Below are 14489 nucleotides of genomic sequence, written 5' to 3'. Positions count from 1 at the left end.
AGGGTCACGGTGAAAGTAGGGATAAAGTCAGGATTCTGATTACACAATCTATGGAGATGTACTAAAGATGCAAATGATTATTGGTTGTTAGTCAAGTATCATCTTAGTGTAAGTGTAATCTTTCACCAGTGATTTTGTTGTTGCTGTTTACATTTCTAATGATGCAAATTCAAAAAAAAAATGCACCAGAGGAATACATTACTGTTTTGGTTTTTCTTGTGTAGCATAAAGGGACTACTACTGCATTTTGTTGTGCAACCCTGTGTTATAAAATGACAACACTTTCCCATGATAACTATGTATATATATATATATTATATATATATATTTGGTGAAAATCACCAGCCCCCAAAAGTTTTTCAAATTTCAGCAGTCAACTCCCCCTTCTCATCCACATGTTTTTTTGGCGGTTGTAAACCCGTACTAATGGGATCTTGGTTTTATTTTCCAGTTTCCCGGCTCGGTACCAACTTTTCGGAAAAACCGGGTGCCCCCCCGGGGGGGAACAGGCAGAAAAACCGAAACGGGAGAAACCAACCCAAAAACTTTTATCAACACCACCTTGTCAAGTGGAGGGGCAAAGGCAGGGAAACCCGACCCAAGCCCGACGGTCCCCCGATACCGGGTGGGTTGGACAGATATTTAGTTTAGGTTGGGTGAAGGGGGGGCTGGGCCCACATCAGGCAAAAAGGGCTTTGTTGTAAAATGAGGCTGCGGCTCCTTTAAGAGGCTCAGTGGTTTTGGGTCTTGGGGTGAAAGGAAAAATTGGAAAAAAGAGAGATGGGAAAAGGGACAAAGAAACCCTTTTTGTAGATTTTTCCAAGCAAGATGCTGGAATAATTTTAATTTTTGTGGGCTACACAGGGGGCCCGCAAAATTAATCAAATTTTAAATCGCATAAAGTTTTTGGATTCCCACGAAAAAATTTTTGCGTGATCGAGCGATTTTTTTTTTAAAAAAGGGTTAATTTCATAGAACCCCCGGGTTTTTTTGCAAACCCATTTGCTGTCCCGAAAAGCCTTGATCATAAACCAGCAGAGTAGTTCATGCACCCCGCGCACAAAAGTTTCTAGAGTGGGGAAAATCCCAGAGGAAAGAGTATTTTTGGGGGAAACTAAATTTATAGCCGGATTATACGTCGGTCTAAATTTTACCTTTTCCCCAGAAAACGAAAATTTTTTTCCCCCTTTGTTTTTTTTTTCCCCAAAGAAGGGACCAGTGCTAGTGGGTGCTAGTAAACCCTCTGTTAGCTGTTTGCAAATAGCGTCGTTAGTGTTGGGTAGTAGCGTCTGTTAGTTTTCCCCTTCCTCTGGGGAACGCACCGGTGCTAATGTTTCCGCGCACCCGTTGAAATGCTGTTTATGATAGGTTTTAAATTTTGGGGTTACGGGCCCCCTTTCGTTTTAAAAGCCGGCCTGTGTTGGCCCTTTTCTCCCCTCTCGTCCTTTTCTCTCTCCTCTTTTCCCTCTTACTCTCCGCCCCCCGCCACAGGGGGCCGCCGGTCCCCCCTTTCGATTTTTGGGCTCCCTTTTAAATTTTTTTTTATTAACAAAAAGCTGTATATTGTTAAATAGGGGGGGGGAAAAACCCAAATTTTTTTGTCCCAGGGGTTCCGCGGGTAAACCGGCTATCGCGGCCCAGGGCGAAGAACACAGAAAAAAGTTATGAAGCAGCTAATTAGGGGGTTAAGTAACAGCGGGGGGAACGCAGTTTTCGGACCGGGGAACCGGGCCCCTTGGACCGGGGCCAAAAATGTGCCCCAGGGCCAAATACATAGTTAAAAAAATTCAGCGCGGGGAAAGAAAACAGACTTTCCCTCCCCAAAAGGGGGTTTTTTCCCCGAACGACCCGTGGGGCCCCCGTTCATAATGATCACCCCGTCTCTCTGTGATAGCGTCCACAAAAACCCTCTCGCATTTATAAATAGCCTAGTGCCAAAAATTTTTTTTGGTTAAAATAAACAAAAAACGTGAAAATAATCCCCGATCAGTTTTTGATCAAAATAATCGTGATTTTTGTTTTTGGAAAAAACCCCCCCCCCCCCGGGGCCCCCACCCCCCTACTACACAGGGGTGGCGGTGCCCCCAAAAAAAAAACCCCTTACTGAGCGCCAAGTTCTTTAAATTTTTTCACCCAAAAAAGGGTTTTTTAACCCCCAACATTATTGTTTTAAAACACCCCCACCCTGGGGGGAACCCGAGGCTCCCCGGGTTTTCTGATCCCGGTCGGGAAAAAAGCAATCGGGAAAGGTAACTTTTTAAAACATTTTTAAATTAAACGCTTTTTAAACGGCGTTGATGCCCGTGGCTCTGATGTCCCTCATTTTTTGACTTTTCCCGGGAAGGGCCTTCCCTCAGTTGTTTAAATAAATGGGCTTTCCACAAAAAAACGTCCCCCTTTAGTTATTTGGGGTAACCCCAGATTCTTTTAGTATAGGCGTGCCCTCTAAGGGCTAGGGTTTTGGGGTTTTACCCCTTTTGCCAGGGCCCCGCCGTGAAGTTTTTTCTTTCCCGCCCTACGCCCCCAACTCGGGCCCAACTACGCCCCATTTTACGCATATATACGAGCGGACCCTTGTTCACCCCCAAAAAAATCACTTTTTCTTCAACAATGTTCTAGGAGGGGGGTGGCCCGGGCCCTTTAAAAGGGGGCAACCCCTATTAATGAATCGGGATTTCCCAAAGTAAAAACTTCTATTTCGATAGGCTTGGGCCCTAAAGGGGCTAAGCTTTTGGGGTTTGGGGCGAAGTTGTGTAGTAAAACCCCACCTGGGGCAAAAGGGTCCAAAAGCCAACATACCCACATTCCCCCAAAGAAACAAGAAAAGGCTAGTCGGGAGTATTTTCGGGAAAAACCCTGCCCCCCAATGGGGGCCCGGGAAAAGGGTTTTAAATGGGGCCCGAAATATGTTGCGTGTAAAATGTTTAAATGGGGTTTTAAGCGGGATTGATCCTTCGCGATAAAAAACGGAGGGGAATGATTACCCCCGTCCCGGGGGAAACCTGATTAGGGCCAAAAGGGGTAGGAGATAAAAAACTTTGTCTCACAAAAAAATACCCCGGGTACGGAAAGGGTGAGACGCAGAGCGGGTCATTAAGCACTAGGGGTGAAGGAGATTGGCAAAAAATCAAGGCCCTCCGTTTTTTTTTTTTTTTTTTTTTCACATTCGCGGGGGCATTACCTCACTGACTGTGGACAAAACCGTTTAGAAAAGGGGAAGATCGACATATCTCGAGATAAAACGGATAAGGGGGCGGGGGAACCCCAGGGGGGCGCCGGGGAAAAGGGCGGCTATTTGCCACCTTTTAAAAATAAGCCGCGGGGAACCCCCGACGGGAACCCCTCGTAGAGTGCCCCGAAGTTTGGGGGGGGCCCTTTTTCCCCTTCCCAACTATAACCCGGGGAAATACCCCTTGCACAGCCCAGTGAGACGGGCCGCGGGTTTTGGAGGGGTTTTGGGGAGTGTTCTCTTTAATGCAAAAACCAGCTCCCGATTTTTCCTGATATTTTGCCGGCATAAAATGTATTGTGAAAAGAGCGCGCAGGACAAAACCGGGGAAAGCCTCCTCCGCCCTTGCTTGGGGGGGGGGGAAAAAAAACCCCGGGGGGAAAACCCCCTTGCCCCAAAAACTATTTAAAAGCCCTTGGGTTTTAAGGAGGGATTTGGCGGAAAGGGGCTGCGCTGTCCCCTCTAATGGAGACGGGGAAGGAGAAGGACATTTGAAATTTAAATCCCCCCACTTTTTTGGCCCGCCGTTGGGGCCCGGAGAAGTGCTTTTCTTAAGCGCAGCATTAAAGCGAAGCCTTTTCAAGGGCTAAAGGGGGGGTTTTCCCCGGGCCCCCGGACCCGAGCTGGGCCCCCATTGGGGGGCGAGGGGGCAAAACCACCCGGTTTTTTTGACGCCTAACCCCCTTCAGGAAACCTTCACCGGGGAGCGAAAAAAAACCCTGCCCATCCCCGAAACCTTCGTGACGGGATGAAGGCTGCTGCTATGCTTTGACTGTAGTGGAGCCAAATCATTTTTCCACCGTTTTTTTGTAGGTCGCCCACCGAGAGGTGGGGGGACAGATGGGGGGGTCTGCTCCCTCTCTGTGAAAACCAGCGCGGAAGGCAGACCAGCGCCCTGCGGGCCTTTTGGTTTTAATGGTAGAGGGGGCTCGGGGCCCCCGGGATAGTCCTACCCCGGGGGGGGAAAACCCTTTATTCTCGGGAAGCGTTCCCTCCCGAAAAACCAGCCCCCAGCCTCTGTTTTATCACTGGGGATACGTTTCGCCCCGTTCGTGGATAGTCCCTTCTCCCCCCCAACCCAATTTCCGGGGGGGAGCCCCAAAGTTGAACGAGGGTTGGGAACCAGGCCCGCTCTTTGCGCTCCGGTCCCAACCAGACAAAAAAACCCGATCCCCTCCTGGACCGCTCCAGGAGGCGAGGGATCGGGGGGGGGGGGGGAAAAGGGGCCTTTTTAGGGGGTTTTTTGGGCCGGGGGGTTGTGGGAGAAGGCGTCTCGCCGAGGGGGGGGTTGCCCCGGGGTCAAGGAAAAACCACAGGTGCACTGTGGGGGCCCTCTCGTAAAGCAAACGTTTCCCCCTCTGTTTCCCCCAAACCTGTCCATAACTTTTGAACGATAGTGGGTCAATCTCCATGTTTTTGGGGGGGGCCCCCCCCTCGACATAAAGTCGGCTCCCGGTTTTAAAAATCCCGGGGATATATACTGTTGGGAGAGACAGCAGGGGGCCCTTGCGCCCACAGCGGGAGGCGTCGGTATTTTTTTTAAACACCCGGGCTAAAGCTTTTTAACCCCGGGCCCGGGGTTTTAAATCCCCGCCGTGATTTTTGTCCGCCCCGTACTAAAAAGGGGGCCCCCCCCCGTCACCAGGTTTAAAAAGTTTTTCCCCACCTTAACACCGTGGACAGCTCCGGCATTTTATGTGAGGGAGGGGAGGACCCGGGCCCCTCCCCCACCTTGACTCCCACATTCCCCCCCCCTGTGAGGGACGGTCCGTTACCCCGTCACATATCTCACTCTGCCCGGGGGAAACCCCCGGAAAAAAAGGGGGTTTGGGGAAAAACCCCCCCAAGATGCAGGCTGAGGGGGGGAAATGGGGGAAATTGGGCCCGAAAATTCCCCATTTTTGGGGGAATGGATCGAGCCGCGGGGGGGTAAAAACCCCCTCTGGATTTTCCTCATGTGGAGGAACCCGGGGGGGACCACCGTTTTGGGGGGGGAAACATCATGCCCAAGAGCCGCATAACTGAACCTTTTGAAAACTGTCGGGGCGGGGGCCTGAAGGGGGGACAACAGAGAAGCCCGGGTTTCCCTTTCCTCGGTCGACACCCGGCTTCTTTCCTGATCGAGCTCAGTCTCGCCCGATAAACTATCGTTTGTGCGGGACTAGGGCTCTCTTTTTCCCAAATTTTGGAAAAAAACCCAGCTTTTTGAAAGGTGCTGCAGAACCCCTTTAGTGTGCAGCGGCCCCCCTTCCCGAGAGGGGGCTAAAATTAGCGATCTTCCCCAAGGAAAAGACTCTGTTTCCCCCTCCCAAAAAGGGGGCTGGAGCGCCTTTTTCCCAGCATTTGGGAAAAAGGTGCGGGGGGCTATTTGAGTATCCGAACGGAAACCGGTTGAACTGGAAACGGGCCCCTTGGGAAAGGGGAAGCGCAGGAATTTCCCTTTCCTGGGGGAAAGATTTGGTGTGAAAGTAAAACGTCTTTCAGATCCACGGATGTAACCATTCGTGGGGCCAAAAAAATTCCCAACCCCCGTGCCCGATGGGACATGTTGGGGGGGCGAAAGGGCATACCCCGGGGAATTTTTGCAGGGCGAGGATGGGGCGCAGGCCCCTGTTCTTCGGGGTGAGAAAAAAAAACGAGAGTAAAAAACCCCCGTTTTCCTCCCCTGGGGGGACCGGGGGAAAAAGCCCCTCGCACACCCCTTTTTAACTTGGGCGGAATTTCCCCTGACCTCCCGGGAATAAACCGTCGTCTCCAAACACCCGCGAAAGGGGGGGGGGGAGGGAACGGAGGGGGTAACCCCGTTTTATCACTTTTTTTCATCCCCGAGTTTAAAGTGTGGCAAGCCAATCCCTGCCGGGGGTGCACTCTGACAGTGGGGAAACACATGTTCCGAGTTTTTGTTTACCCACCCTGGAAAGGGAGGGGGCGCAGAGCCCAACCCGCCGCTGGGGGGAACGATGATCCTTTGCCCACCCATGGTGGGGTTTTTTTTGAAAGGGCCTTTGGCCCGGTTGGCCCCCCGTGTGGGGGGGGAGCGGTCACTGGGTTAAAAAAGACCCCCGCCCCGGGCACGCCCGGGGGGGGTGGGTGGACAAGGGGTCGCGGGCCCCCCTGGGAGGACGCTCATTTCCCCTGCCCGCGCAACGGGGAAGCCGTTTGGGGGGGCCCCCCCTCGCGGGGAAGGCCCGGTGGTTTCGTGTGTTTTTTTGGGGAAAAACCCGTCATAAAAAGTGCCCGTTTAGGGGCAAAAAGGACTGGGTTTGGGGTGAGGGGGAAAAATCTTTAATGTTAGGGAGTGGCCCTTAAAAAGGGGCCCTTGTGTTTCCAAAATTCAGCTGAAAAGGGACAGTCGTTCCCCCCTTCCCCCTCATTGCCACCCCCCCGCTGTGGGTTGCTGGGGGGCCCCGGGGGGCGGGGTTGGGCCCGGGGGGGGCCCCTCTCATGTCCTCCGGCCCCCGTGCAGGTGGGCGGGGCCGGGGGGCATCGGGCTGTCCTGCGGGGGGGGGACCGGGTTTGGGGGGCCCCCACCCGAAACTTGGAAGACGCCCCCCAGCCGGGTTCTGCCGGGGGCCTTTCCCCTTTGGGCGGTTGGGCCCTGGGGCCCGGGGGTGGGTGTTGGGAAAGGGGCCTTCCAGAGCCGAGCCTCCCAAGCCGCTCGGGGTCCCCCCCCCGCTTTATGGAATTGGGCTTTGGGGCGTAGGGGGGCCAAAAAGTCCCCTCCGGGGGGATGGGACCTACAGAAACCGCGTTAATTTCCGCTTGGGAGTTTGGGAAAGTGGAAAAGAGTTTCCCCTGGGCCACAGTTGCCAAGCCATCACCCCGGGGCAGGCCACCCGGGGGCCCGTGGTCAGGGGAAGGATGGGGGGGTCATAGCCTTTCCAATCTCCGTGGCAAACTCCGAGGGGGAAAGGGGGCCGGAGTAGTTTCCCTGCGGAGACGGCGGGGGGCCAGTAAACATGTGTTTTGTGGGGCCAGGCCCCCGGGGGGGCCATTGGTGGGCCCGGGGCAGTGACTTTACGAAAACTTGTCCTGGGGGGGAGGGGGGCGGGGCTTCCGGTGGCCGAAAAGTAAACTTCGGAAAACAAAATGGAAAGCCCGGGTCCCCTCCAGGGGGGGGACTGAAGGAAAACCTGCGTCCTATCGCCCCGAACCCCCAGGAAAAGGGGCATAGCGAGAGCGGGGGCCTTCATTTTTCCCCCCGGGTGGGAGGAAAAACCCCCTCCCCCAAAAAGGCCGGGAAACTCCGCGAAGCCGGGCCAAGGGGGGGCCCTTTAAGCGGGCCCGGGTCCTTGGGCAAAAAACATCACCGCTCAAAAGGGGCCCGAGGGGGCTGGCAGCTCCGCCGGGAAGGGGGCTATGCCCCAAAATCCGCCGCCCTCCTTATGATTCCGGCAGGTGGCGAAAGAGCCTTAAGGGGGAGGTGGAGCCGGGGGGGCCAAAAGGGGGAAGGGCCCTGGGGGGTGCCCCCCGTTCGGGGACGGAGAGAGCTCCAGCGGGAAAGCATCAATGCCGTCTCGAGGCCCAATCCCCCCCAAAGGGGGGGGGGGGACCCCCCCCAAGGGGAGGAGGGGAAACCGGGGGAGGGGCGCTGTCAGAGAGAGGGGAGTCAGCGGGCTCATGTCGGCGAAAACGCCGTCGCCCGGGCCAAAAATGGGGCCGGATTCCCGTCGGGCTCCCCGCGCCGTTTTTCCCTCCCCCCGCCTTGGGAAACCAAAAACTTCCGCCCGTCGAATTTAGCTCTTTTGCCCCCGGCGGGCGCAAAAAAAATGGCAGGAGGGGGGGGGGTGAGAGCCTTGGGGCCCGGCCCCTTAAACGGGACCCAGGGGAGCCCGCAAAAGGGGGGTTGGGGGGTCCGGGGGGAAAGGGTTTTGCCGGTCCGGGAGGGGGGCAAAACACGGCACCCCCCCGGGAAAGGGGGGGAGCTTGACTTTATATGCGAAGTTGGAAAAAGGGGGAGTCGAACAAGGGTCCGCTCTTATTAGTAGTAAATGCGGAAATTGTTGAGGGCCCCGCTGGGCGCTTGGGCGGGGAAAAAAAATCTTTACGACTGCCATGCGCGAAGGGATAAACCCCCAAACCCTATCCCCTTTGAGGGCGAAGTAACAAAATAGAAATACTTGGGCATTAAAATTAAAAAAAAAAGAGATTTTAAATTGTTGGGCTCGAAAATAGGGCCGAAAACTTTTCCAACTTAGTGGGGGGCTAGGCCTTTCCACTCAAAAACCCAAAAGGAAAAAAAACCCGGGAAAAGTTCCCCCAGCATTTTGTGTAGTTGTTTTTAAAAAGTATGTAAAAAAGAGTCAACAGAGTCCCTAAAAGATATACTTAGGTTTCCATTAAAGTGCTTGGGTTTTTCCTTTGGTTGCTAGTGAAAAAAGCCCCCTTGGGGGGGACATTTTGTTTTTAATATGGGAATTTAGTAATGCGTAGATTTGTAGTGGGGCAAGTGATTTAAAAGCGATTTTGTTTAGCAACACAGCTAAAAGTTCTTTGCTGTAAAATTTTGGGGGGACATCTGTAAAGCTGAAAAATAGTTTAAAAAAAAAAAATTTTTTCTGATCCAAAAACTCTTTCGTGGATAAAAAAACACTAAAAGATTACCCATTGGGAAAAATCCCTTTTATCCAAAAGGGTTTTGAGTAATTGTTTAAATAAACCCGTGTTTTAATATTGCCAAAAAAATGTTATTATTTTTTTTTCCCAAAACGAGGAAGCCCCAGCTCGGACCTAAATATCTTTAAAGCCGGGCGGGGGGGGGTTCCTCACGGCTGGGCGGAGCGGGGCCCCGATTTGGGGTTTAACTGGGCACGGATTGGGTGTTCCCAAAAGAAATTTAGTGGGTTTTAAAGGACATGTTTTTGGGTCCCCAAATACCTGATGTCCCTGCATTACCAACATTATATTTTTTAAGTTTGAAAAGTTCATTGTTGGGCCCTTTTTACTTTTCATTAATAAAGAGGGTTTTTAATATAAAATTGCAGAAAAATTCTCAAAATTTTAATTTTCAAACTAAATCTTCATAGGGAAAGGAAACCCCCCGACCCTCCCTTACTGGTCCCCCCCCCAAACACCATTCTTTTCCCAAAGAAAAAAATGCTCTTTAGCGGGGTTTGACGGAAAAAAATGTTTTTAAAAGCTTTAAAAAAAACTGTGTTATATGGCCAAAGGTTTAAACAAAATGCCCATTTGTTTAGTGAAAAATGCCATTTTGGGGCTACATGGTTTTTTAAAGGATTGTTCTCCCCAAAATTTCACTAAAAAAAACATTCAATAAGTCACAAAGAAAAATTTTGTTTTTCCCTATTGTAAAGGGGGTCCCCCTTGGTAAAAAATGGGGGGATGTGCCGATTTAAAATCTTCTGTAACTTTTGGGACAAATTGCAGCCCCGTCCTTTTTTCCAGAGTCCCCCAAAACTTTTTAAAGATGCCGGGAAAAGAAAAAGAGAGTAAAAATGGGGATTGCAATGAAATAGGATTTCTAAAAAAATTGGCTTATCATGAAAAGTTGAGCACAATTTCAAATTTCCAGCCTTTTGGGGAAAGAAAGAATTTTAGACATAATGACCCAACCTATTAATACCTGGAAAACTGACAATTTACAACACTGTTGAAATGGTTTCTAATGTCCTCCCGGGAAAAAAAGATAAGAAAAAATTTTACCCTGAAGTTTCATGGGAAATCCCTGAAAAGCAAAAATTAGAACGGGTTTTCCACTCCTTGGGGAATTAAAGGCCCTAAATTAAAATAGGGAACCCGAAAGCTCCCGGGTCACCCCGGAAAGGTTAAATTCCCCCCGTGCCTCACCCCATGAACCCCCTAAACGGGGGCAGAAACAGGGCGGGCTTTTTTCCCTGAAAACTAAGAGAGCATTCCTGGGCAAATTTGGGAATGAGTTCAGCCCTCCAGCTGTGGTCCTGGTCTGCCACATCCTCCAGACTTTGAACCACCTGCCTGAGGGAGGGGACAAGGTGGAGGCATCGGCCTGGCAGCAGAAGAAGACACACTGTCTGGAAGTACAGCACTGAGGCATTGAACACTATGAAGTGGTATCTGTGTGAAAACAAACCACATGCAAAATATGTTGACAGAGAACACTAAATTATTTATACGATGCCCATGCAGGCCATTTCATCTCTTAGTACAACTAAATTCAGACCATGTGTCAACTCTGTATGGAGAGGTTCTGTGAATTGCAAATGTGTGTGGATTAACCATCGTCCAATGAGCCTCAGGAGAGCATCATATATACGGCTTTCTACGTAAAATGAGGAAAATTTATGAATTCAAGGCACTATTTTAGAAGAAGTTGTGTGAACGGGCTATTTGAGTGCTGCTAATTTATTCACCAGAGAGTGTGTTGGGCATTAGTCTGGGCTGGATGTATTAGATATGTATTCCCTTTAGTATTAATTGGAATTGCTCATTGAGTTCTTTTATTGACATATTATGAGTTCATTAGCAAAGAGATTCAGTGCTAATTGCTTTTAAAGGCTAAGCCGCTATCTCCCAACACATCTTTCAGAGCAAGGAACAGCAGAACTTATCTTTTACGATTTATAATATTACATCTGTAGTTATTATGCTCATCGTCTTGCTCACAGATACATCCAGTCAGTTGTTAAATGTATTAAAAAACATGCAGAATATCATCCAGCGGCGAATAAGGGGCTGGGGTGAAGCATAAACAATCATGTTATATTTCAACAATGTTCTTTTCAAATCAAACCTTTGTGTCCCAGAATATATTGTATGCTGCAGAATGAACCATCATAACCTATCATAGCTAAAAGATTAGAGATGATAAACTGTACATGCCATTAATGGGTCAAATTCATTGACAGTTGACACAAAGCCAAGCGCACTTCTGAGAGGTAACATACCTTGGTTCACGCTTTGAAATTTCAATTGCTTTAAGAAAATAAAGCACAGCCTCTTCAAAGTCTTCCTGAAATAGAAAATAATGCAAAACGGGAAGTGAGACCTTGTCACTTCATGCAAACATACAAAGATCAGGCAAACCAGGTATTCAATAAAGACCACAGTTTGATGAAATACCAAGGAAAAACTTGTAAATCAACTAAACAGTAAAAAAGGCAAAGGCCATTAGTGGAAGAATTGTTCTTTACGAAGCTGGAACATCTGCTCCTTTTTTGTGCAAATAAGTAAAGTATATCTCTACAGTAAGTGTGTGTGTGTGTACGTGTACATGTACATGTGCGTGTGCGTGTGTGTTTGGCAAAGACACACAAATACACACAACCCCCTTGAAGAGACGTGCCCAATTTACTGTCCTCACCACACTCCCAGTTGCCGGTGGAGACTTCAGCTGGCCCTGGCAGAGGTAGGCTCGACACAAAAATTGATTAGCCGGCGGATTCCCTTCAAAGTACATCTTTAGACACGCTGTGCTTATCTCCAAGCAACCCAGCTGAAAACATAGAAAAGGAGACGCAAAAAGACACACTACACATGATTCTATATGAACCTAGTGGCATAATGTATAAGTCTATGATAGGAATTAATTTAAGTCCTGTCTATTGAACTAATATTTGACAAAAAACATTGTCAGACGCAGATTAGAGTTAAAAGACATTGCTATTGGTATGACATTGGCACATTTGGTATTAGGAACTATAAGTTGCATATTACTTTCGTAATTGAAATTAATAACTGTTAGTTGGTCATTTTTAACAGACCAGACAAAACCAGCCCCTCAATAAAAGCTGTATGTTGTACATTCTGTGCTGTTGCTGTGACTATATCATTCTTATTCAGGAATAATATAAGACTGACATCATTATTGACATAATTTTCTAGGAACTCGTTGTCTTAGAAATACAGTATGTCCTTTAGCAGTCTTGTACTCTTGTCCTTAGTCACACACTCAGATTCAGAGGCTTTTTATCCAGGGGCTGCAACTCATGATGACCTAACGTTATGTCTAAAATCCTTGTTTCGACCTTCTTAACGTCCTATGACTACATCATCAGTCATATATAACAATAACTCATCCCTGCCTTAGCTAAGTCTCTCACCTGAAGAGCTGCTTCCGCACAAACAACGTACAACTCTGGGGCAATGCATGGAGTTCGTCCACTGGTTCCAGCTACTGCAATACTGTCCTTAATTAATTGGTAGGCTGACTGCAGAGCTCCAGAGTCTACATAAATGAACGTTAGATGACGTTAAACAGTAAAGGCATACTTTCCGAACTAGTTAAAACTGTAGCTAACTAGGATAATGATAATTGCTCCTGAATTAACGTAAATAACGTTAGCACGTTAGCTACACACCTTGTTGTTCCTTTGCCTTGGTGAGATACTGGCGAATATCCTGGTCCATGTCAGAAGAAAGCTAACGTTAGCGAATACGTTGAAGCTAAATAACGAGTTGTGTCTGTTTGCTAACGTTAGCTAGCTAGCTAACGTAACCGTAAAACTAAAGTTAATTAACGCTAACTATACGACAGACGGTTTGAACGCCAATGTTAGCGCTAACGTTACCCATTTGAACTGTGCAGGCGTCAACAACAACGCAAATTTTTTTAACCGTTAGAAAAGCAACACGTCCGTACGTTAAATGTGGTGTTAAGGCAAAGATGCCACTTATTAGTTTCTTTGACAACTACATTTAACGTTAAACCAGTGTCGACGGAATACTAACGCTAGACATTAATCCAACCACCCGTGTTGTAGTTAGGGAGCGTTGCTAAGCAACCGAAGACAGGGCACGAACTACCCAAGAGTGTAAACAAACGGGAGCAAGAGGGTGACACAACTATTATATTCAGGTATTTATTGACTAATCCAAACTAAACTAGTTTTTTTTCGATCAAATCAAATACACTTGTTTAGTAATAACATGTATGTCACATCTACATTTCAAAATTCATTTTCATTTTAAAAGAACATACAGTGGCTTGAATAAGTTTACACCCCCATGCTAAAGTTGATTAAAAACAGGACCAGCCTTTTGGAAATTGATCTTAATGTCTTAATTCCAAAAAATGGGAAAATCCAACCTTTTAAGGACACCAATCAATTCACAATTCTTTGTGAATGAATAATGTGATGAAAATAAATAAATGTTCTTCCTTTAAATACAGGGGGCATAAGTAGGCTATACACATTCCTATGTTAATTCCCATAGAGGCAGGCGGATTTTTAGTTTTAAAGGCCAGTTATTTCATGGATCCAGGATTCCATGCATCCTGATAAAGTTCCCTTGGCCTTTGGAATTAAAATAACTCCATATCATCACATACCCTTAACCATACCTAGAGATTGGTTTTATTTCAGTTAACTTAATAGCTGGTTTGATTTGCATTGAGAGAGGATCTTATGGAAAAATTCCCCATGCCAATCTCTAGGTATGGTGATGATGTGGGGTTATTTGAATTCCAAAGGCCAAGGGAACTTTGTCAGGATGCATAGTATCTTGGAACCATGAAATAACTGGCCTCTAAAAATAAAAATCTGCTTGCTTCTATGGGAATTTAACATAGGAATGTGTACACTTATGGCCCCTGTATTTTGAGGAAGAACATTTATTTATTTACAATAGATTATTCATTCACAGAGAAGATTGGTGTCCTTAACAGGTTGGATTTTCCTAAATTGTTTTGAATTAAGGCATTAGGATCAATTTCTAAAAGATGTTTTTTTATTCCTCTTTTTAAATCAACTTTAGCATGGTTGTGTAAACTCATTCACGCCTCTGTAGCTATAGACAAAATACATTAGACACTACAATGTATAAAAAATGAAAGATTACATCTCTCTCACACAATTGCCAATGAGATACACACACACACACACACACACACACACACACACACACACACACACGTGCACACACACACAACTACGAGGTTATGTGTGTGGCTTGCCCAATGCTTCTAAACTTCAAAGTTTATCATTATAAATCAGGCCCCTCAGTGTGCAAACCTAATTTACTTGGTCAAACCAAATACTGCTACTGATGTGACAGAGGAGAAAGTAGTGAGGCAAGGCAAACTAAAGCTCCGGCTCTCCCTATGATGGACTTGGGGTTTCTAGTTTGAGGTTTAATTGACAGAATCATGTATTACCTGCCAGAATTTCAAAGCAGCAGATAGCTTCTCAGTGGCCCTCAAGCAAATGTGTTAAGCAGTTTACCGTGGCATCTGTCTAAATATACACACAAAGAGAATATTCACCCTTGGGATTGCGTTTAATGTGAAATATATATTTATTTCCTGGAAGATATTTTTTCTCTT

General features: G+C 47.7%; 1 protein-coding gene across 1 annotated transcript; it reads right to left on the bottom strand.

The window, feature by feature from the left end:
• Window positions 1–9507: 9507 nt before the first annotated feature.
• LOC116705492 (cilia- and flagella-associated protein 46) lies at window positions 9508–12955 on the bottom strand. The gene is made up of 6 exons (XM_032541692.1): window positions 12526–12955; window positions 12268–12392; window positions 11529–11660; window positions 11113–11177; window positions 10121–10282; window positions 9508–9661 (listed from the first exon to the last, which is right to left on the bottom strand). Exons 1-6 carry the CDS (start codon window positions 12572–12574, stop codon window positions 9508–9510), a joined length of 687 nt encoding a protein of 228 aa, XP_032397583.1. The 5' UTR covers window positions 12575–12955.
• Window positions 12956–14489: the final 1534 nt, after the last annotated feature.

This window comes from Etheostoma spectabile, chromosome 17 (genome assembly GCF_008692095.1).
Source record: "Etheostoma spectabile isolate EspeVRDwgs_2016 chromosome 17, UIUC_Espe_1.0, whole genome shotgun sequence".
NCBI classification, from domain to species: domain Eukaryota; kingdom Metazoa; phylum Chordata; class Actinopteri; order Perciformes; family Percidae; genus Etheostoma; species Etheostoma spectabile.
The sequence above is the reverse complement of the archived record's forward strand: the minus strand, read 5'-3'. Positions and strand labels throughout refer to the sequence as shown.